The 23,971-nt window shown below is 41.3% G+C and overlaps 1 protein-coding gene across 4 annotated transcripts in view; it reads right to left on the bottom strand.

Moving 5' to 3' along the window:
* Positions 1–20,237, bottom strand: part of apba1a (amyloid beta (A4) precursor protein-binding, family A, member 1a) — a 62,183-nt gene extending 41,946 nt beyond the window's left edge. For 3 of the 4 annotated variants that reach the window (XR_014894571.1, XM_085293251.1, XM_085293253.1), the window contains exons 1-5: positions 20,154–20,237; positions 15,015–16,631; positions 6,712–6,810; positions 6,591–6,630; positions 2,787–2,932 (exon numbers count right to left, since the gene is read on the bottom strand). Coding sequence is in view for 3 of the 4 variants with exons in the window: in XM_085293251.1 (XP_085149377.1) it covers positions 2,787–2,932; positions 6,591–6,630; positions 6,712–6,810; positions 15,015–16,553 (1,824 nt within the window). In the remaining variant the exon portion in view is untranslated. Of the gene's footprint in view, positions 1–2,786; positions 2,933–6,590; positions 6,631–6,711; positions 6,811–15,014; positions 16,632–19,792; positions 19,932–20,153 lie in introns of those variants that run through there. The other variant, XM_085293252.1, reaches the window with a different exon arrangement.
* Between the last annotated feature and the right edge of the window lie 3,734 nt (positions 20,238–23,971).

Genomic DNA, 23,971 nt, shown 5'->3' with positions numbered 1-23,971 from the left:
ATTATTATTATTATCATTATTATTATCATTTGTGGACTCATGTTCTAGCTTTGGGATGATTTGTGTTCTGGTTCTGGGATTCTGGGCTGGTGCTCCCCCTGTTGGTCCCTGGTGTTAGTGTTTCCTCTGTGTCGTCAGGTTAATCAGGTCCAGCTGTGTCTCACAGCTGTGTGTGATTTCCCAGTGTCCCTCTGTGTGTATTTCATGTGCTCGTTACTGGTCCATCTGTGTTTGTCTCCTGGAAACTGTCTGTGAACTTCTTGTGTTTGCCTTTTGCAATAAACCTCCCTCACAACTCCAGTAAATGCCTGCATTCGAGTCCTCTTTCCCACTGTGTTCCATGGTTGCTCTGTCTCCCCTGTCAGCTGTCTGCGTCTATGTCTTGTGTTTCCTGTTTTACTTTGTAAGTCTGTGTCTCATGTCAGTGTGTCTAGTTTGGCTTCCCCTGGTCTTATTGTGTGTGTTTACTCCCAGCTGTGCTCTCCTCCTGTGTCCCGTTCCCTCGTCATCCCTCTGTGTGTTTTAGCTGTGTGTTTCTCTCAGTCAGTGTCGCATCGTCCCCTCATGCTGTGTGTGGTTCCCCCTGAGATCGCCGGCCCTAGTTTCTTGGTTTTGCAGTGTTTTGCATTTAGTTCCCAGTTCCTAGTTTTTGGTTTTGCAAGTATTTTTTGTGCATGTTTTGCCACTGCAATAAAGCAGCCTCCTTGAGTTTATTCCTCTGTCTGTGGACAGTGTGTCCTGCATTTTGGGTCCTACATCCTGCCTGCCACAGCCGTTTCATGACAGAACGACGCAACCACACAATGGACCCAGCAGCACTCGCGCCGTCTGAAGAGCTGGATCAGACGTGGATCAGCTATGCAACCAGTGGCTGGATTTTCCTGAGGAGGAGTATCGTCGCGCTCTAGCTAGCCGGCTACAGCGACTGGTTTCTGGTCTCCCCTGGCTACTGAATTCTCTTCACCTGCTTATACAGGACTTTCTTCTTAATACACTGCATCTCCACCCCCCAACTGCAACCGCTCACCTGCCCAGCCTGCAGGAGGACGAATCAGGCGATTCGCAGGATCCTCCCTCTTTCCGGAGAAAACAGCCTTCACGCTGCCGTCACCCCTCGCTTGCTGAGCAATTTCAAGTGGTGAGTGATAATGACTGTTTACACACCAGCACAGGCTTTTTATAAAGCACTGGGGCGCAGCCACATCAGAACTTCTCCACATCACCATCAGTTTCCCCTGCCTCTCCAGCCCCTCCTTCTCGGTGGAAGCGATGTCCATGCCATGGGCAGTCATCTCCAGATGTGGTGAATCAAAAAGACTGTGTTCCTTCTGAGCCGGGACTTAATAACCGTGTGTCAGTCATTCCTGAGTCTATAAACTGTCTGCTAACTCCGGATTGATAAAGTTAGAAATCATCAATTTCTCCCGAGGCCACATTTTCTGGCTCCATGGATTGTAGAGGAGTTTCTCCTGCTCCTTCAGAGCCCAGGGATATAATAATACATACAGTTAATGTTGGCTTCGAGTCTGGGAGACTGATTTTCCCCAGGGCTTCCCCTGACTTGAGTTGCTGACCTCAGCTGGCTCTGGACCCCCGGAGGTCACAGAATCTGCACAGATTCAGTTATTTGGGCTTAAATCTTTTCTGTATGACAGATTTCAGATTCTGATATTTAAGACATTTCCTGTTGTGATTCCATAATTTGATATAAGTTCTTGAACTGAAGTAAAGTTTTCATCTTAAAGAACATGTTCTAGGTTTTTGTTATCCCCTTCCTATGCCCTGACAGAAAAGGTGGTATTTTCTATATGTTCTGATCCAAACAGGTATCAGTTTACATGGGATAAGTTATTTTTTAATTCCCATAAGGCTGTCAGGGAGGTGTTTAAGTTAAAGCTTTATTATTATAAAGCAGTTACGATGCTTAATACTGGAACTTATGAAGGCAGATTATATATTTTACTTTTCAAAATAGTGCGTGTTGTGGGTCCAGCCATCGGCTGTCTAAGAAGCCTGATTTAATGCAGTTTGGGTCCTCCTGGTTACCCATCAACAGGACCCAAAGGTCCAGATGAACAGAATCAAGGTTTTGGGATCTACTTACCTGAAACATTGAGCATGCACCCAGACACAGGCTTCAGTCAACACTGCATCATCATGCTCGGTGCTGCCCAGATTCATGTTGGGTCTTGTGTTATTAGAACATAGTTTTAAATCACGGAGCCCAAACAATAAATTACTGATCAGCTTTCATAGGGATTTTTTGTTTTTTCAAATACAGATAAATTATAAAAATATTTCACTGTTTATCAAAACAGGGAATGATATTTTCCCCACTGCTGGATGTTATTGTTGCTGGTCTCTCTATGAACACTGTGAATGTTTGTAAATAAACAACTCTGCCCTTCAAACAGTCAAAAGTCATTTGATTTGCACAAACCGGACTTTGAGAGTAAAGAGTTGCATGCAGGGGTTTGGAGCTGCTGCAATGCTTGCGATGCAACACTTTCATGTGCACGGTGCCTTCTTTGTGCTCCTGGAAAGTGGACGCAGTAAATTCTGCACGTAGGAAATAAATTTTTTTTTCTCATGCTGAAGTTTTGAACTATAAATACACAATGCTGCAAGTCGTCAGAGCTGTTCTGGAGCGAGGTCGATACAATGTTACTCGTGGTTTTGATGTTTTGGCTGGTTTGTATACACAGACACTGAATTACTGAGTCTGGGACTCTGTGCAGACAACTTCACACTACAGTGTGTCTGAGCCTGAACTATGTGTGTTTTACCTTAATCCGACTGACAGCTTCCTGTGCCTGCATCATTCGGATGTTCTTCGATGGTGTCTTATCTGACAGCAGCTGAGTGGAGCCAAGATAGTTGGCTGCAAAGATGATTCCATCAATTAGGTCATCTGGGTCACAGGGACCTGGAACTGGAGTATGACACAGAGTCACTACATGATACACACATACACAAAAACGCATAAAGGCTATACATAAGTGATTTTCCTTCAGATAGGAACAGCTTCTCCTCAGGCTGAGTTTGACTTTTTATAGGATTAAAGTCCTGAGGAAACATTAAGCACCCTTACTGCTTCCATAGGAATGAACAGGGTACAGCAAGATGATGATAATGACGCGCACGTGATTAAATGATCAACAGCAAGTGTAACCCCATCATTAAAATTAGAACTTCTGACAGTTTGGGGCTCTGAAGCAGTCAGAGCTGAACAAACCAAAGTGGAAATGTTTGGTCACATCTAGCAAAACCACACACAGCATATCAGTGCATAAAGTCACTAACTGCCAGCCACAGTGGTGATTGGGATTTGTAGCCATAGGAACTACGCAGCTTGCAGTCACTAAGTCATCCATGAACTCCTCTGTATACGGAAATCAGACGGGAAACGATCTGTCCAATAGCTGATGCTTGGCCAAAGCGGGGTCAGCGAACGGCTGATAAAGAAAAGGTGCTGCTATAGGCCGGGCAAAGTCCTGACCTCAACTCAAGAACTGTTCACAAGCAAATGCCAGCAAGCTACAATGAACTAAAGATCCACAATGATGTAACCGTGTCGTAAAGTCATACAGAAAAAATATTTAAAGTCATTGCTGCTAAATGTTGTGGTAGAGAACAGAGACTGATTGGGTGTATTTGTTTCCTCATCACTGCAACAGTATCCATGTTTCCAAAATGTAACAACATCATCGACCTCTGTGGGAGCAGAGTTCATGTAGCTGCTCTGCTCTGTCGGTACGTGGCAGACCAGTGGCTCCACACTGTTTTTGCTGGGCCCCCCTTTGTTTTACAAGAAAAATGTTCACCCCCCCCCCCCCCCCCCCCACCACCACCACCACCACCACCACCACGCAAACACATCCTCCAACCACACACACACATATTTTGCTCCATTGTGGTTTATTTCACACCTCAAACATTTAGTAAACAATTAAGCAAATACAAGTAAACTGCAATAAATTACAGGTGGTAAGAAAAGAAACTACTAACTCTCTTACGCTGCGTCCGCACCTACACGGGTATTTTTGAACACGCAGCTGTTTCGTCCACGTAGACGGCGTTTCGAATCACCGAAAACTGAGCTTTTTTAAAACCCTTTTTTGCGTTTACGTGTGGACGAGGAATACAGAGTTCATCACGCAACATCAAAGGTATGTGCCTTTATTCACGTCACGCTGTGGCCACGTTATTGTTTACATGAGATGAACTGCAGAATGGAGATAGAGACGAAATACTGTTAATCTGACTGTCTGCAGGTTTTACACGCAGTTACTGTCCCTCCATTTACAAAGGCAGAGGCGTCACGGTGTCATTATTTTACGTGTTGTTTTTTTCCTGTGTAATAATGTTCAACAATGCTATCAATACATTTTTCAAAAAATGCCTCTCTGTGCAAAATGGGTTCAAAAACATAAACAGCTGTGGGATCCTGTTTGTCCGTGATTTGAACAAATCGTGGCAGGATCAGCCTGATGTTATTTGTATCCCGCTGTAACTTTACTGTATAAAGAGCAAACATCTCCAACATGTCAGGAGCAGTTAGTCATTACAACAAGTGTTTGTGAACTAAAGATCAAGAATGTGGGATCCTGTTTGTCCGTGAGTTAAACAGCCCAGCGCTGCTCACAGGGAAACCCAACCCTGCAGGGAGACCTACCTCGGCACTTGTGCAGGTGAAGCCAAAGGGAAGATTTGCTTCACCACATTTTCTAGTCTTTGGTGTGGAAGGAAGTTGGTTTGGAAACATAGTTGGCGATGCTTCATCTCCTGCTTTGCGTTTGTGTGAGAGCCCCGTCAAAAACATGTCCGTTATGCCAGCAGTGTCTAAGAGTTCTTTTTTCTTTTCATACCGCGCCCCCAATTATTACAATAATACAGCCTTGAGGCGACTGTTGCTGTGATTTGGTGCTTTATAAATAAATTTAATTGAATATATGAGAGTTATGTTTTTAATTTTTCAAGGACGTCCTTGAAAATTCCTTTTCGCCTTGTATACACTTTAAGACTTTAAGTACAATTTGTAATCCTGCCACATCCAGAAATACTTGGATGACACTGTTATTGAAGTGTGTGTTAGAAATGGACAGGAATCTGAAAATAGGGATCTTCTACAAGTTTTCAGCCACCAGAGTCTTCCCAGAGATGCCTCTTCACACACTGATGCACCATCCTGGAGTATTTTATCCTTTGTTTTACCGACTTTTGAAATCTTTGGACTTGTCCTGCACTTTGGGTTCTCTCACTTTCACACCTAATACAAATTATTTGTGACAGTATTGTTGTAATTTTTATTAAAAACTGGAAAACAAAGCATTTTAACTTTTGGTCTTTTCCCTGTGGTATCGAAGAGTTTGACTCATCTTTGCCCAAAAGTGGAATCAAAGCACTTAACATCCAGGTTTTTGGTTAAACTGATGTCATGTTAAAACAGAGTTTATCTGCATGTTATTTAATAGTTAATCAAGCTTGATTCTAATCAAAGTATAGTCACGAATAAACGGATCAATATGATGAATAATACAATGCAGTTTGAGTTATGATGTGTTCTTGGCTCTCTGTGTGTGGGAGTAAAAGACAGATGTGAGACTCTGTGACTTTAACGTGTATGATTTAAAAAGGAAATAATACAGAGTGCACTGTGATTGTTCCTGTGTAACTGAGACGTCAGGCTGGAATTATGAAGACGCATGATATTCATGTGTGACTGAGCTACAGCGTGCAAATGTATATGCAGCATACATACGGGAAAATGTGTTGTTGTGTTGAAATGAGTATAATGGCTGAATTTTGCTCCAGTTGATCTGTGTGAAGATCAGAGCAGGAACGACAGAGTGGCTCAACATCGGACCGTGTGTCACACAGGGTGACGCTGGTGCTGAGGAGGGGAGGCAGAAAGAACTAAAAACTAACCAACTAGTCTAAACTAAGAAACACTCAGATATTGAGTTAAATGTAAGAACCATTTAATGGACAATATCAAAAACGAATGAAGGCATTTCAAACCATGAATCGCATTCTTCAGTGATGAATGATGCTGCTTAACTGTGCAGGCGTTCAATATGGCATGTTACTACAGAAGATGTTCACGTATTACTAAAGTACAACAAAATAACAAAATCATTTAAATAATTTAAAAAACGAATAAATCACAACTGAAAAGTGTGGTGCACTGTGCATTATGTCGTGGAAAATTCATGACAACCACTTCAATAAAAGCTAAACAACAACACAATAAATAATGCAGACATTTTCTTCTGCTTATCTGAAGTCAGGTCGCTGAGGCAACAGCCTAAGAAGACCTCCCTCTTACTCCAAACACTGAGCTGTTACCAGCACATCTGTCCAGCATGTCCTGGGTCTACGCTGGGGGCTCCTCCCAGTAGGACATGCCCAGCTGGAATAGCTTACAACTGAGCTCCTCACCCTAACACTGAAGGAGAGTCCCTCAGAGAAAGATCAGTTTCTTTGTATCTGTGGTCATATTCCCATAGATCAGGCTTAGTCTGGGCCATTAATGACTGACATATGAAATGATCTCATATCATGGAGTTGTGGGGCAATTTGAAACTCACCTTCCACATATGTGGGAAAGGACGCAAGGCTTCTCCTGGACTGTAAATGAAAAGACAAAAGTATGTTAATTGTTAACTGTGTGAGTTGACTACTGAACGAGTAATCCAGTGTTGACCTCACCTCTTTACTGGTGGGAGAGGTTTCAAAGCTGTCGTGCTGTAGCAGGTGCTGACTGGAGGACTCTGCTCCTGGTGGAGAAGGTGACGCTGAACCAGGCGACTGCAAAAGAGAATGAAAACAAGCACAATAACAAACACATTTTAATGCAGATCTGTGATTTCTTACTACGTAGAACAACATTCAATTCAGTCTTATTTACAGTGCTAACTTTGTAAGGTAAAGAGCCTACAGTTTAATAAAGAAATCTGACCAGTCACACAACCCCTATGAGCAAGAATTTGGAAGTGGGAAAGAAAAACTCCCTTTTAAGATAAGATAAGATAACCTTTATTAGTCCCACACGTAGGGATGGGTACCGGTGTTCTGACATAAACGGTAGTAACCAGACCGAAAAGCAGCGCACATTTCGGTGCTTTTTTTTCCTGAGCTGTGATACACTTTAGATTCTAGCCAATCATTTTACGTTTCCGAGGATAGTAGGCGGGGCCAGGTACGTACGTTCTTTTAGAGCAGAGCTACAGATTAAAAATGCCCAAGGCAATGCGGTCAAAAGTCTGGCTGTACTTCACAGCAAAAGATGCAAACTCAGCAGCAACAAGTGCTTTAAGCTGATACTGTGATACTGTCAAAGGAGGTAACACCAAGAATCTGATGACACACCTGGCGACGCATAGCGTTTTTTTAAATGCGCCGTATTTGATAGCTTGCTGCGAGACCTCACACCGAGCACATCTACTGCGGGTGTGGTGCCTGTTATCGGACCCGGAGTTAGCAACATCCCCCAAGAACCCGAAGAGGAGAGTCCTGGCCCCTAGCCCTGCCAGTGTAGCAGAAATGATGAGGATGATGATGCAGCAGCAGCCGTTCTTCTCTGCGTGAGTAGCTTAATGTTGTTCGTGTGTAATTTACGTTGAGTAGGCTAACCACGTTATTACATTAATGCATGTAAGGTGAACTAGCAAACACCATCATAGCTACATGCGGCTGTCCTCTTGTTTGATAGAGTGATACCATATATGCCCCATAGCTGCAGAAAAGGCTAACATTGTTATCTTTTTACAAAGAAACAGCTAAACATGAGAGGTTTTAGGACCAATTTTGTGTTCTCCATTCTTTAAGCACCGGCACAGTTTCAAAAGTACCGATTTGGCACCGGTATCGGATCAAACCTAAACGATACCCATCCCTACCCACACGTGGGAAATTAGTTTTGTTACAGCAGAAACAGGATGAAACCAGGCTCAACAATCATCTGACACTACTGATTGGGTGTGAGGGGACAGAGAAGAGAGCGAGAGACAGCATATAGTCCAGGAATATTTTCAGTCATGGAGTCTCTGAGCACTTCATGAAATCATCATTAAATCTCAGTATTTTTTCTTCACCACCTTTTTTATTCTCACAGTTAGTATGTGTGGATTATTTCTTCCTTAGGTTTTAAAGATAATCAGTTAATACATTTTCTTTTTCTCTGGCTGATCGTTCAAATGTCAGCAGTTAGTGTTGGTTGCTGAAAGTCAGGGATAGGTACTCGAACCTTCATTTTAACTGTCAGGGGATCTGTGTTGGTATTACCATCAAAGAGTATCGGCAGAAGAAAACCCAAAACTTAAAGTGATTCACAGGAAATTAAAACAATGCAGGTTCAGAATTCACATTGAAGCAGGTTAACAGTATTCATTAAATAAAAAAATAAAAATAATAATAGAATCCATTAGAATTAAATGCACACTTCATGTACATCTTCAAAACCCTTCAGTTGTTCGTTTCTTATTCATAGAAACATACAAGAGCTCATCATGGAGGCGCAATGATCTGATCAGGATAAAAGAGACACTCGGACAAGAAGTTTATAAAAAACGAACTAAATGTAAGTAATAAAAAATACAAATAGACAGATATGACATTTTGTGTAGTTCAAAATTGCAGTAAAAAGTTGAATGTAGAATTCATATCTTTTGCACAAATAATAATTATGCAGTAAGAAAAGCTGCAAACCATGTGTGTTGCATGGACAGCAGATACGGTTTGTTCCTTCTCAGCAGTTTTTCTTGATGTGTGAACGAGGTGGTGGAGAGACTGCTCAAACTGCCCCCGAAACACATAAACCATAGGTGTCAAACTCTGGCCCGCGGGCCAAATTTGGCCCGCAGCCTAGTTATATTTGGCCCGCGAAGCCATACCACATTACTATTAGAGCTGGCCTACTATTATACAGCTAATATATATATTGTTTAGTATTAAGCTTTGCTTGTTCCATATTCAGTTTTTCAGTAAAACTTGTTTGAGTCCATAAGAAAAGATTCATTCTTAAATCTGGAGGAAGATTTTTTTTCCAATAAATATTAACGTTAGCCCGCGACTTTGTTCCAGTTTTGAATTTTGGCCCACTGTGTATTTGAGTTTGACACCCCTGACATAAAGTGATGGTCACACATCACAGAGTAATATTACAGGTGAGCTGGGTTAAACTGTGTAACGTCTCTCGCTAGCTCGGGTGTACTGGCTGACACTGAGTCGACTCTAACGCTATCATCGGATCCAGCAAATCCGACTGAATTTTGAGTTCCTGCATCTTTTATCTTAATGCTTCTGTTTTTTCTTTTAACTAAATGTTTTCAGTTGCTGCCTCGTCAAGGCCAGAAAGTTCTGGGACAGAGCAGCATTCATAGTCCACAGCAGGACTGCCTTCCATAGGCTGCTCATCTTCTGCTGGTCCGCTAGCTCAGGTCTATGGATCCCGTACACTCAGTCTGGCTGAATGGAGTGATCATTCCCAGTGTTGGTCAAGTTACTTGAAAAAAGTAATCAGTTACTAATTACTGATTACTTCTGGTCTGATCTGGAGTGAAGTGCAAACTGTAGATGTCGCTGTGAGCAGTGACAGTGAAACTGTTACAACGAATACTCACTCACCACCGTCTTCTTTATTCAGGACCAAACGCAAACTTAAAACTCCAGTATACTTGGATATGATATGCATTTATACAGAACTCTGACAGCTGAGAACAGCACCACCGCCTGGCAGCACCTGGGAATTGGAGTTACGGCATTTATCATGGCAGTGGAGCTGGTCATGCTGGCGTCTCGGTGGCAACGCAACATTATGTAAAATGATTATTCTGTGTAACTTCTGCATATTTTTACATTTCAGTTAGTTTTAAAATCACACAATATCTTATTGAGTTTAACAGATTCTTTTGTTTAGTCTTCTTGTTTATTCACACCTACAGTGATTTGCCTCATTCATGATTTTGTGCATATTTGTCACACTTCAAGCTTTAGATCATCAAACAAATAACACAATAAATGCAAAATGTAATTTTTAAATGAGGATTTTATTTTTTAAGGGAAAACTGTTGAATTCCCTTAAACCTAGCAACATAAATTAGTTTAAATTCAGCCACACTGCAGGGTTGTTGAGAATAACTGGATCACCAAAATCTCTTTGGGCAAAATGTTCAGGTATTTTTGTGAGACAAGCATTTGTGGAGGGGGTGGCATTGGGTTTGTATTAGAACATTTGTTTTTCACACAGGCACAGGTAGGTTTGATCAGCAGAATAAATCACCACTTTGACTAATATTAACATTTGTTTGATGATTTGAAACATTTAAATCATACAATTAAGCAAAAAAGTAACAAATCAGGAAGGATACAAATGCTTTTCACAGTAGTGCACATTAGTTTCATTTAGGAAATATTCACCTACAGATGCCTAAAAATCTTAAATCTGTGTCTTTCTTCTTCCAAAGATTTGACTTTTAAATCTGAACACTGTTAAAACAACTTTATCTGGTGTTCAATCCTCTTTTAGTTTTTGCAGGATGCTTGCTGGGTCTGTGTTCACTGACATTTTGAATCAGTACATTTTTGTTAAACACTCAATACCTGTGAAAGTATTGGAGGAAAACACTGTTAGAACGAACATTAATGCTCTCACGTCCTGCATGTGTTCGCAGAAAACACAAATCTTTCCATCAGAAATACTCTTAGATTATTCCACCAAACATACCTCATCCTGATCATGTCGGAGAGTTGGATGTTTCTCCTTTGCTTGTTCCTCCTCAAACTTTTCTTCCTGATACATCCAAAAATTTTCCATGACTTTCAATAAAAGAACTAATTCTGGTGAAGTTCCACAGATGAACGAGCCTGTAGAGTGTCGTCGTGTGGGTACATGCACAGCTCTATCAGACAGACCCGACAGGCGCTCGGGTTTCACCGGGATATCAGGATTCACCATGGGATCAACACTGCGAGTGTATCTACGTGGATCAGTAAGGACATCGTGTTCGTGCCAGTCACCAAAATGTATTCCAACATAACTGTTGTTGTGGATATTTGAAAAAGTGACATTTAAAACATTAGTGCGATCAAACATTGACTTTATCTACATAGGAAACAGCTGTGGTCACGCTGCAACTCGATCCACACTGAATTATTTAGCCAGTCTTACCTTTCTCACTCTAACCCACGATAAATAAATCATTTCAACAGGAATGGCAGAAGCAGAGAACACCATCACTATACCTGATAGTTTTATGTAGGATAAAAATCCTGTTTGGATTCATCGCCATTAGCAATACAGCTGCATCTTCTTCTTCTTCCAGATCCTCTTCCTCCATCTCACTTGTTTCCTAGCATGCTGCTCTGTTACACCACCCTCTTCCTTTTTCTCCTGCCTGATATTTAACCAACCTCAGATGCTTATCTACCAAAACATGAGGAGTTTTAAGTGCTGTAAAAGATCAGAGTACTGTCAGTACGCCATATGTAAATATTGGCAATCAATGCATTTATAGAATAATAATGACCAAAAACTTAAAATCACTCTCTCTCTCCAGTTGAACACAGGACACACACAGATCTGACCCCCCCCCTACATGGGCACTCCTGCACCTCTGAGATGTGGGAGTCATTTCAAGGTTCAAGGTTCTTTATTCGTCACATGCGTAGTTATACAAGTATCAATTCTCTGTGCTCGAATTCTTCATAAAACTACAAGTGCTCGTGTGAAAAAAACAAACGATATCAAAACACGGGTTCAGTCAATGAAAGTCCAAAGTCTTGTGACCCATGTTTGATTTGTTCTGCCATAAAAGCGTGGCTGAGGAGGACGTGGTCTTTGTTCGCACTATTACAGACGCTGTGTCAGCGCTGTCACATTTAGATCAACTGCAGGGTTTCAGGAGATTTTAGACCCGACGCATGAACTGGTTTATCGAGCATCACTCTGAACCAGTGTGTATCTAATGTTTGGGATACTGCAAAACACACACACGGAAGTCAAGAGTGTGTTTGTACACAGCTGACCAGATCCTGTCCAGATCTGATAATATTTTATCAGGACCAAAGTCAGTTAATATTAATTCATATTAATTAATTTTACACAGCATCTTGTAAAATTAAGCTTTACAGTGAGACGACTACATGATTAAAACCACCAACATCATCTCTGTTAATAACAAGATTATGCGTGTATACACACACACACACACACACACACACACAAATCAAAAGTTAATCTGATTTTATTCTAATAGACTTATTAGAAATTTATAACAGAGAGCTCATGTTTAGAAAACAGAGGAATAAATAAATATATTTTTAAAAAATAGATCTTTTTCATTATATCTGGGCAGGACACACATCAGTCTTTTGTATATCTACGAACAGCAACAACACACTAGGTCACATGTCTCTGGTTTAAGTGGTGAGGGTCAGCAGTAAGGCGGCTGTTACACTAGTGGGAACGGACATCTCCAAAAACACAGGCACACTTTGGCAAACGGGCTCCAGATCAACCAGATATTTGAAGATTACACCAAACTGAATATTTAAAAAGTGTATTCAAAGAAACCGTGGTATTTGAAGACGTGACTTACAGTTTGGGTAAAAAACAAAACAAAGAAAAGGTTTTGACTCCGTCAGTGTTTGATGGGTGAGGATGACACGAGCACAGGAACCATGAAATAATTACGGAAATTGGAACTAAATACACAATTTATTAAAAGGATCAAATCAAATCAAATTAATTTCTATTTAATATACATGTCATTATTAAATGATATTAAATAATTATTAATAAATTAATAAATTAATAAATATTAAATAAATGGGATATTTCCAATTTGTAATGAATGAATGAGTTCTTTAATTCATTTGGACACACTTGGTCCTGGACTCACACTCGGGCCCACCGCCTCACTAACTCAATTCAATTTGATTTTCTTTATGTAGCACCAAATGACAACAGTCACCTCTAAGCCTTTGATGTTGTAAGGTAAAGACCCTACAGTAATAAGGATCAAGCCCTTTGGCAAAAGTGGGAATGAAAAACTCCCTTTGAACAGGAAGAAACCTCCAGCAGAACCAGGCTGAGGGGAGGGAGACGGGACTAAAGACATGCTGTGGACGAGAGCCAGAGATTAATAATAACTCAGAATTAAATGCAGATTGATGTATGAACACGTGGTGAGTGAAAAAGGGGACAGAAGGAGAAACAATGCATCATGGGAATCCCTGAGCCATCACCCTCCTCACTGCTGCCCTCACCTCCTTCTTCCTTTGGACTTCCTGTTTTTCTATGTAAAACTGCTTCAGTGTCTCTTTATTTTTCTGCAGCCAGACAAATAGAAACAGTAAAAACAGTGTAGTTTCTCTTGCCTGCACATTTGCAGTACACGTTGACCTGGTACAGTACATGAAAATAAAGGCCCCAGTAAACATCGGACACTGAGTCTACATCGGCACTGGCCATCGCGTTCTTTAACGGCATCAGGTGATGTCTAGTTTTGCTACCAAACAGAGTGCATCCCTTAACGCTGGCATCAAACGTGTGACGACAGCAGCATGATTGTAACTGCACGACCTGAAACTCAAGCCAAACCAACTAGAACGCAGATAAACCTTATTACCGTCTCTTTCTGTGGACCTTTCCACACTTTCCACAGAGAGAGACGTAATAAGGTTTACCTGCGTTAACTGGAATCAACCACAACACAAGAACCACCGACCCAATGCTGTCAGCAGGTCTCTGTCGCACAACCAAAACAGCTGCAGTGCACTGCAGAATGGAGACAGCACCCTTGGGTGTCCTGTTCTATCTGGCATCATACAATGAGGGCAGAGCCCTGGTGGACTGGGTCACTGAGTAGACTGGGATCTGGGAAGTTTGGAAGCTGTTTACCGAACTGTTCCTGAGGACCTTTGGCTGGTCTGCAGTTAAGTGTGGGGTGGTTGTTAGATGGCTATAGCCACCAGTCATCTTAACACGACTCACTGAGCATCTTTGGCACTTTTTTCCTGCAGCTGTGAACCAGTCTCAACACTACCCAAGCCTGCACTGCACGGTCTGATTAAAGGACAGGCATGCACGGCACGATGACCACACGTTTCTCAAGCTTCTCTGAATTACACCCTGCACAGCGATAACGTGCAAAAAAGTCCAAACACTTTATCTGTGATGATTTCTCGTTTTAACAGAATCTAGTACAACACACTGCACTCACTATTTACTTCCCAAATGAGTGGAGTTAATGTTGCAGCTGATCAGTGTTAATAAACAAAGAAGAAATTCAGGAACAAGCCTCACTCTTCAGTGCAGGAGTCCACTCAGCAGTCTAGCTCTTTATTGGTGTTTCAGGGGTTTCTGGGGCCTTCAGCCTGGCTCCACTCAGCCCTACACCCACCTCCTCCTTACTGACTGACTGAGCACCAGTGCCTGAAGGATGTCCGACAGGGAAACAATTCCCTCAGTACTGGAGCGCTCGTCCACCATCACCAACATTTGATTACAAATTGTTTAAAGCTCACAAAATCATTGCTTCTATCTTTGGAGCTCGTGGGGCTTAAAACTGAATTAAATTTTATCATCGTTTTGTGCATTAGTTTCCTCAATGCGGTTACATGCTGGGGCAGCAGGTTGAGGCTCGCAAATGGCCACAGCCAGTAATGTTATGGGGATGGAGGTGGAGGTCTTTAGGGTGGTGCCACAGAGGCCCGTGTTGTCCAACATAAGGACGATGCTGGACAACACCTCCCACCCACTCCATGACGTGCTGGCCGGTCACAGGAGCACGCTCAGTGAGAGACCCGGACTACCCAAACGCACCACTGATCGGCACATTGTCATCTCATCAGCAAGGATTGGTCAAAGAAAGTGAGATTGGACATGTTGAACGTAAAAGGCAAATCAACTCTGTTTGTTCCTGATGCTCGAGTTTCATTCACATCCAAAGAACAGTTAATACTGGACAATATATAACTTGATGAATAACAGTCAGAGCTTTTGTACTTACATCGGCCCCGAGTGATGTCGGCAGGTCACATTCAGCAGTGGGGCTTAAGTCCTGCCTCATTACCCAAACGGGTTCCTTTGGCTCATCAGGTGTGTAAGGAGATCTGACTGTTCTATTCTTCACCTCCTCTATGGCCTCCTTAATGTCTTTGATGGCTAAAGATATAGCATCCCTCTTCTCCACACTGTTCCTCACTGGCTCCTTCACAGGAGTCTCAGCCTGCTGCTTGGCCGACTTCCCTCGACTGGCAGTCTTGTTGCTTTTGTGAGAGAATTTGTCCGGTTGGCGTTTTTCTTCTTTGTCTGTGGAATCTTTTGCAGCAGGATCAAAGCTTTGTGAGCCTTTTTTAGCCCCGTTAACACTGTTATCAGTATCGTCTTCTTGGTCGCAGCTGTCGACACGAGGATACGGAGCAAACTCTGCCTCCTTTTCTGGACTGTCCGACTCACCATCTGAACGTTCATCGTAGTGCCGCAGACGGGAGCCCACGGCCTCCTGCTGATGGTAATCGCCTTTTCCCGCCCCGCTCTGCAACAGCTGCAAGCCGGTCGCCGCCTGCTGTCGAGACTCTCTATCGTTTGCCACACTTGCAGAAGTTGACACTGAGGTTGGAGCGTCACATATTTCCTCATACACATGCTCAGAGAGCGAATACGTGTCATATGGCTCAGAGTACGCTTCAAGTCCAGCATCTAAACTTTCCAAGTCCTGACTGGATGAGACACAGGTTCTCGCCCCCGATTGGCTGTAGGATTGGGTGTAGACACAGTTAGAGTAGCCACCATTCAGTGTCTCCTCTGCTTTATCTTCTCTTTGGGAATTCTGGATATTAAGTAAGGATTCACGCGGCAGCATCAGGAACTGAAGAGCATAGTTAGGATGTGAATGGAGATGCTGCTGTTCAGCCTCTGCACTTTCAGTGTACTCTTCTGCCTCGGGCCGCAGCGGGAGGCTGTAGCTGTTTGCATCATCCTCGGACTCTCGCTGGGCCTCAGGCTCCAGAGACATCATCACTGGGATATCGTCTCCCTCTGCACGGTCAGTATGGCTGTGAAAGCCGCTCTCAGTACTTGCTGAGCGGGCCAGCATAGAATCCTCCCTCTCACCTTCAGCTTCCTTGGTCATCTTAGCGTGCTGCTCCCTTTCCTGTTGCGCTCTCTCCGCCTCCCTCTGCTGCTTCATCCTGTTCCTCTGTTGTTGAGTTCTGAGCCGGGCCTCACTGTCGCCCTGTCTGCGGTAACGTGTCACAGCAGGTCGGGGAATGGGCTGGATCTCGTGGGGCTTAGAAGACTGATCTCCATGTTGCAGCTCCGCGTCTTGCTCCTCCTGTGGCTTGTGGTGCTGTAGCATCCCAACTCGGCTTTCAGCATTTGCACCACTGGCCATTTCTGTTGTGACACCAGCTGAAGTCTCACAGCATCTGTAGCGCTTGTCCTGGTTGCTGTGGTTATGGGACAGGCTGGGGTGGTGTTGATGGCGAGAAGGACCATCCATCGCCTCCATAACGTCCTGAACAAACTCTGTCTTTTGGGGGTTCATGGCTGTCGGGTTGGTAAAGTGGTGTCAGAGAACGGCTTAGGAATCCATCATCAACAGAGCGAAGGCTGCTGGAAACGACTGCAATGGGTAAACAGAAAGAAAGAAAATGTGAGTAAACTAAAATGTAACAACATGAGCGAAATATGTGTCTGCGCCTACGTTCTCGCTGGAAGTGATACGGCGAGGACTTGCATGGTTAACAGGCAAAAACAGTAACTGACAAGCTAAAGATTCACACTTTTATTAAGCCAACACGTGTTAAAACTTCAGTTTTCACTTTTCTCTCTTGAATCTGTACAGACCAATACTCTGTGTGGGTATCTGCTTATCTCTGAAAGAGAAGGATTGAATAGCGCCCCATCTAACAGGTAACCATACCTTAGTCTGTTTGGGACTCTTTGCTTTGGCTGTTTCTGCCCAAGTACCTGAAACAGTTTGAAGGAACTAAAAGGAGCTATGCTGCAAATATTAGCTGTCAAAATGTTCTCCTGTAACAGTAAGCATGTGTTCTATCAATACCACTTTCATCAAAGAGCCTTAAAATCCAATAGAATAAAAACAATCTCTAATTATATAAAATTATAATAATTACATAATATAAATATAATTAAGCCACTTAAACTAAAAAGGCGCGACGTGAGTAAAAGCACATTGTATGTCCTACCACAGCTCGGTATCTTTTAAACCTTTGTTTCAGAAATATCAGAGCCAAAGTGAGTGAACATCTTTTCTACAACAATGACGTGGTACGAGGAAGCCCCTCCCCCCTCTTTTCCTCTGGTAATCTTGTCACGGAGCCCAAAGTATGCTGAAAAGAATCCAACACCACAAACAGAAAAGCACAAGAAGTTCTGTAGCCACTGGTAGGCCTGTGCGATATGACCACAATCTCATATATGACATTTCTAATCCCCATAACGATATAAATCTCAAAATAGTTTATTTTCTGTAAATTCAGTGAATCTCAGGCAACTTGACTTATGTGAAGTGTTTTCAGCTGGGAGTCGTCTGTGAGTGCCATTTACCTCGTGTTTTTATTGGAGGTCATCTGTTTGATGCATATTCAGAAATTTGATGTTACAGAATAATGTCGATCATTTCCGTTTATTTTGAAAAGTCTCAATGGGATCTTGAGCTTTATTGTGAAAGTTTACGAGGAAAATAAACAAGCGGAGGGTGGAGCCACACGATGGTTTTACCGTCGTTGTTGGTAACGAAAGTACGCATAAAAACAGACGCTTGTCCCTCCACAGTGTGGTTATTTTAAATATAAGAGAAGCCACTCTAAATCTTCCCCATGGTAACGAAAACTATTTTAAAGAGTATTTTCCTAAGTTTGAAATCGTAATACTGTGACTACCTGTCACGTTACCCACTGAGACATAAGCCTGGCCGAACTGAACATCATTACTTAAAAGTATAAATGAGTAACTTCCACAGTGTACGCACTTACCAGTGTCCATGTAGTCAAAATCCCAATATTTTAAAAAAGGAACGCATGAATAAAACTATACAGAAGCAAAAATACATTCTTAGAGTTTGTAAAGACTTTTCAGTTTCAGCATTCCTGCTCAGGCCATCAAACAGCATCCTTGTTTGAAATCATTAACAAGATGATCCACAGCCGGGTGGAAATTTCACCAACACTCCTTCAGTAGCTTTCATATGCACTCCTGTCTGGAACAACCCCAAGAAACCACTATACTGTTGGAAATGGATTAAAAAAGATCTGGAAATGGTTTCTCACGATAACACTGCTGGCATCCCAGCATTGCCCCAGCCCCATACTCGTGGATGGTTAGTTCCAGATTCCTGTAATGGGAAAATTTCCATTTTATTTACTATTTATTTATTCATTTCTTTTCCATCCCCCTCTTGGCTCACCCTTCTGGTAACCCAGCTATAAAAACACATATACACAGGACTTAATGAGCTCTGTAGAGGTTTCATTATACATTTGGTCTGCTTGTTACGTTGCTTATGTTAAATATTAGTTTTTAATTTCTTGTCTTCATGAACGCTGAAACGAACACGTATAACTCGGGTGGACAAACACAGATACTGTATGTTTATTTTCTGATTACATTTATGGCAGATCTAATAATCAGCAGTGTTTGTATTTTAAAGATGTACAGTGGCCTCTGTGAGCCTTTTCCTCTGTTCTTTAAGGACGATGATCTACATTTTAAAAATGTGTTTTCAAAGATACTTAGATAAAGTATAAAGAGACCTCTGTTAGCATGTTAAATGCTAAAGTTCACCACAGTACGATCACAAAGACTGAACTTGTCTGTCTTATTTGGAACGGTTGCCATGGCAAAGCTTTTCCTCTCTAAGAACATGGCAGGTTTAGGTGTGCAAAGTTGTATCTGGACAAACCAAAAAACAGCTACAAAAACCTCATAGCAGCTGTCGAGCACGGAGGAGGAGGGGTGATGATTGAATATGATTCACTCACTGAATACCAAAGTATGATCAGATAGGAGATCGTCTATTCAGCAGCTAAAGTTTGGGCCAAAGACGCTGAGACACCAGCAGAATCTGCAACAGAATATCTGAAAAGAAAAAGATTCAAGTGTTGCAACAGGCCTACGTCCAGATTTCAGATCAATGCCATGTGTGCATAAACAAATGAATGCAAAGCTCAACAAACTGAAACAACAGTGTGAAAAAGAGTAAGCTGAAATCCCTCCTCAGCAATGTGAGCGACTGACAAAATGACACAGAAAACACTTCAAACTACAAGCGCCTGTACGCACTGTTACAGGATTAGAAGCATTGATCTCAGCGGTGCAGTCCTGTGGGCACTTTTTTCTTACATAAAGATTTGACACTGTGTCTTATTTGTTATGAGATTTGTGTTTGGGAACATGAGCCACCCGGAGCTGGCCTCAGATTTCCTCCTCACGCACAGACAGCCACGCACACGTGGCTCCATGTGTGGGACTATTGTACTTTAATGTTTCCAGCATCACTTTATCTTTGTCTAAAACACTACAGTAGTCGTTCCTATGTTTGGTAGAAGTCACCTTCACCAGGAATGAAGCAAAACTACCCACATCTTCCAATTTCATCCAGGTTTTCTGAATTTTCTGCACAACCAGCAGCTTTCCTGTCAACAACTACATCAGCAAAACATCTGTTTGATTTCAGCTTCTGCTTTTACAAAAGCTCAGCTGAAGTCCTGCTTTGAATGAAGCACGCAATAAGAAACCTCGAGAACCATCTACCCGTCGCACCGAGCTGGATGGACTGGTTAGCCCCGCCGTGGCTCTGCACCTGGAGACAACAGGGCCTCTATGTGCCGATTTATTCATGTCCGCTCTGCGTGGGTCCGACACAGCCTCACAAAGACACTGCCATTTTCCTTCACTCTGAATCCTGGTTTGACGTTTCATCTACGGAGCGCAGTTTTCCGTCGAACCACTCCTCAGTGAACAGACCGCGTAGCGAAGCTCCACAGAACAACAATAACAACAACAATAATGATGATGATGATGATGATGATGATGAGAACAACAGCCCAGCCCGGAGACGTTTGCTTTGTCCGCATCCCGGTGGGTCAGGCCTACAGCGAACAGCCCGGTCCTGAACACGAACCTGCTCACAGGAGTGATGTTGCTAAAGGATGCAGGTCCTCTGCGCTGCGGCCACATCGTCCTCCATCTTCCCTGTAGCGGTGCGTGCGTGTGTGCGCGCGCGTGCTCCGCAGCCGTTCAGCACCTCCTTCCGCTCACCGCCACCGTCACGTTACTATAAAGCACAACAAATAACGAAGTTTATGCGTTTTTAAAAGAGAACAATGTCTGGGTGAAAAAGCTTCATATAGTCACACCGGTCAATATAAAATGTATATATGAAAAATATATAAATATATACATAATATATTATAATAAATATTATAATAAATATAAATATATATATTATAATATAATAAATATAAATATAATATATTATAATATATATGTATGAAATATATATATATATATATATATATATAAATATATATATTATAATATATATATATATATATATATATATATATATATATATATATATATATATATATATATATATATATTATGTATATATATTATGTATATATATTATGTATATATATTATGTATGTATATATATATATATATATATATACATAATATATATATTATAATATTATTATAATATATATTATTATACACATATTATAATAATATTATAATATATAATATTTAATATATATATTTAATCAAAGAAGCTGCGCCTCTTTGTCACTTCTGTGTGTTCTCTGTGACTCAGCTGTAACACTACAACTGTAAGACCGACAGACTTCGTAACATTGATGTTTGCTTCTTCTTAGGTGCTGATGGGTGTTTATGTTTGCTGATATACTTTGTGACATTTTTGTGAACCTTTACCAACAGACTATAGATGCAAATGAGCTTTGAGCTGTTTGTGAAGCTGTGTGTGCCCAGGTGAGACAGCAGAGGTGTGGGTGAAGGTAGAGACAGCTTCTGTTTATAAGGAGAGGCGAGCAGGCCTGTCTGCGCCTGCACGATGAGTTCAAAACCAAAAAGACAACAAACTACTTAAATGAAATAAATATTAAATAATGATTTGAACTGACTAACTTCACTTGTATTTTTATTTTTTATTTTTTATTCCTATTTATTCTATTTATCCCCTTTGTATATTTTATTTATATTTGTCTCTGTATTTATATATGTGTGTATATATATATATATATATATATATATATATAACAATTCTGTAACTGTAACTTCGGTCGTTGCTGTGCTTTTTGGAAGTCGAATTTCCCAGAGGAACCCACCCGAGGGATTAATAAAGTTCTATCTTATCTTATCTTATCTTAACATTTTATTAACACGTGTGCATGTGCCATATAAACTATATGAATTTATTATTATTGTATCACCTCTCTGCCTTTAGTCCTGTTCATTACTGTTATTAGTTGATATTGTTAGAGAGGTATGATTTGTTTCAGTGTCTAACGAGCTTCTAACAGCTTGTTGCTCCTCTCAGTGAAAATACTCACACTTTCTTTGTGTATTAAAACATTTTAATGTTAATTTTAATTCAAAATAAGTTGTATAAACAAGTATAGCTCATTTCTACATTAGAGCACAAACATGAGTGAAAGATTCATTTCCACACATAAGAAGCTCTTCAGTAACACAAAGTGAAATCAAACTATCCAGTTATGAGCTGTAGATGAATGTCAGCTAAATCAGTTTGCTCAGGAACAAATGAAACACTAAAATAAATCTCATGTTTAACGTCCACTCATTCTGTGACCATTTTCCAAACAAATTCGCAAATAGGCAATGTCTTAAATTTAAAAAAGGGAATTATCTGAATCAGGATACTTTAATAATCCCTGATGAAATTCTGTGATTATAAACACAATAGACAATCTATTCATATTAATGTACAGAATTCACCTGCTTGCTGCTACTACTGCACATTCACCCAATGTATATACTACATATATACTACATATATACTACATATATACTATATATATATATATATAATGTTCTTCCTCTACACCCCCCCATTTTTGCACATGTCGAGGAGCGTGTCAGGCTACATTTCACTGTGTGTTATACTTGTTTAACTATGCATGTGACAAATAATAAAGAACCTTGAACCAATGAAGACAGTAACAGAGAGCAAACAGCGCCACCCTCAGGTGTGACGAGCAACGACAACACACAAAATCATGACCTGAGTCAGACCAGCTCTCCTCTGTCATTTTCCACCATAATTCTGTTGATTTCTTCTTCTTTCATTTTTCCTGTAAATTGTTGGTTGTTTTAAACATCAGTATTCAGCCTCCATAATCCATTTCTTAGATTGTTATTCATTTGCAGCGGTAACAGTAGAGGTGCACGATCACATAAGTCAATACATCCTATTTGGCAGTTTGGTCTTCTGGGACAGTCTCTCTTAAATTAAAAAGTCCGTCCTGGAATGCAGCACATGTGTGAGTGTAGTCTGGTCCCTAAATCTCTCCTGAGGTTCACTCACTTATTCTGACATGAGTTTCTAATGTAGGAGGGAGAAGGGACTGCTGTGAAGGAGTCTAATCTGGGATTAAGCCGTATGTTCCAGTCTCCTCCACAAACGACAATACCTCTTGAACCAACCAGTAAATCAAAAATATTTCTGTAAAAACGGAAATCATTACCTGCTGAGGCACATACAGCCAAAAAGCTCATTTCCCCTCCCTCAGTTTTCCCAGAAACTAGAGCATACCATCCATCCTCATCTTTAGTTTCTGCAAATGGTTCAAATGGGACTTTATATAAAATCAGGATGGCTACTCCTCATCTATGACCAGATTTGGACACTTTAGACTTCTTACTTCTGCTAATTGAGGTGAGGATCCCATTTACATTTAGAGATATTACTGTGATATTATTTACACTTTGCACAGTTGTAATGAAATAAATGGAGCTCCAAGAAGCAAAAATATAGTTTTTATTGAAATAACAAGAATTACAAAATACATTCTTGTGTTCAGGGCTAAACACCAAACTGAGGAACATACATTGAGATTTTTAGATTTCACAATTATCTGAGAGATAAAATGCATCTGAAATATTATGTTGTTACAAACTTAGTCACTGCACAAGCGATGCGTACGATGTTGTCAGGTGTGGTAAACTCCATTGTTTAGCTGCAGGGACTGGCTCCTGTAGCACAGCGATGCCAGTTTTGAGCGTTCTCAGGTTCCACTATCCAAGCTGCTTCCTGAAAGTTGAATCTGTTGGTACCACATCACCAGCTAGGAGTTTGTGATGTGACAGTCTGTGGTCCTGTCCTGTCAATGACTGAAATACATTTAGGAAAGTTCACACAGGCAGTGAAGTCTGTATGTGTTCCCGCTCAGGCTAAATCAATCCCAGTGTGATGAATATGTGTGAGACTTTTAAAGCATGCACCCCAAACACGAATCCAAGGAACTGCACGGTTGCTTTGAGCCTGAGTAGTATGCAGGTGAGCTGCTGACAGGCTGACATTGAATATCCTCCAGGTGTGTCTTGATAAACATGAATACTGTTAGTAATACGTTGTATTCGGGTAAACCAGTAAAGCATTTATCTGCATCGTGTATGAAGCAGGAACATCTGCTGTTCGTATCAAGATGGTAAATCAAACCTCTCCGTCCTGAGATTTTGGCATTCTCTGATTGGTTGATGTCATTTACAGTCATATCGGATTGAGTTGATACACTCTGAGAGTATCTCGAAGGAGGATCAGACACAGGGCACAGCGAGGTGGTCTTCTTCCTGTTGAATCTCCTGAACTAACGCTGTGTTGTCAGGCCGTCCAGATAAGCCAGCAGCGGCGTGAGCTGCTCCTTGCTCATCATTACGTTCCTTTTTCTTCCAGGT

This window comes from Mchenga conophoros, linkage group LG12 (assembly GCF_057382185.1).
Source record: "Mchenga conophoros isolate Kocher_MC1m ecotype Shallow Benthic linkage group LG12, M_conophoros_male_GT1.1, whole genome shotgun sequence".
Classification (NCBI taxonomy): Eukaryota; Metazoa; Chordata; class Actinopteri; order Cichliformes; family Cichlidae; genus Mchenga; species Mchenga conophoros.
This window is presented reverse-complemented; position numbering and strand designations above follow the sequence as displayed.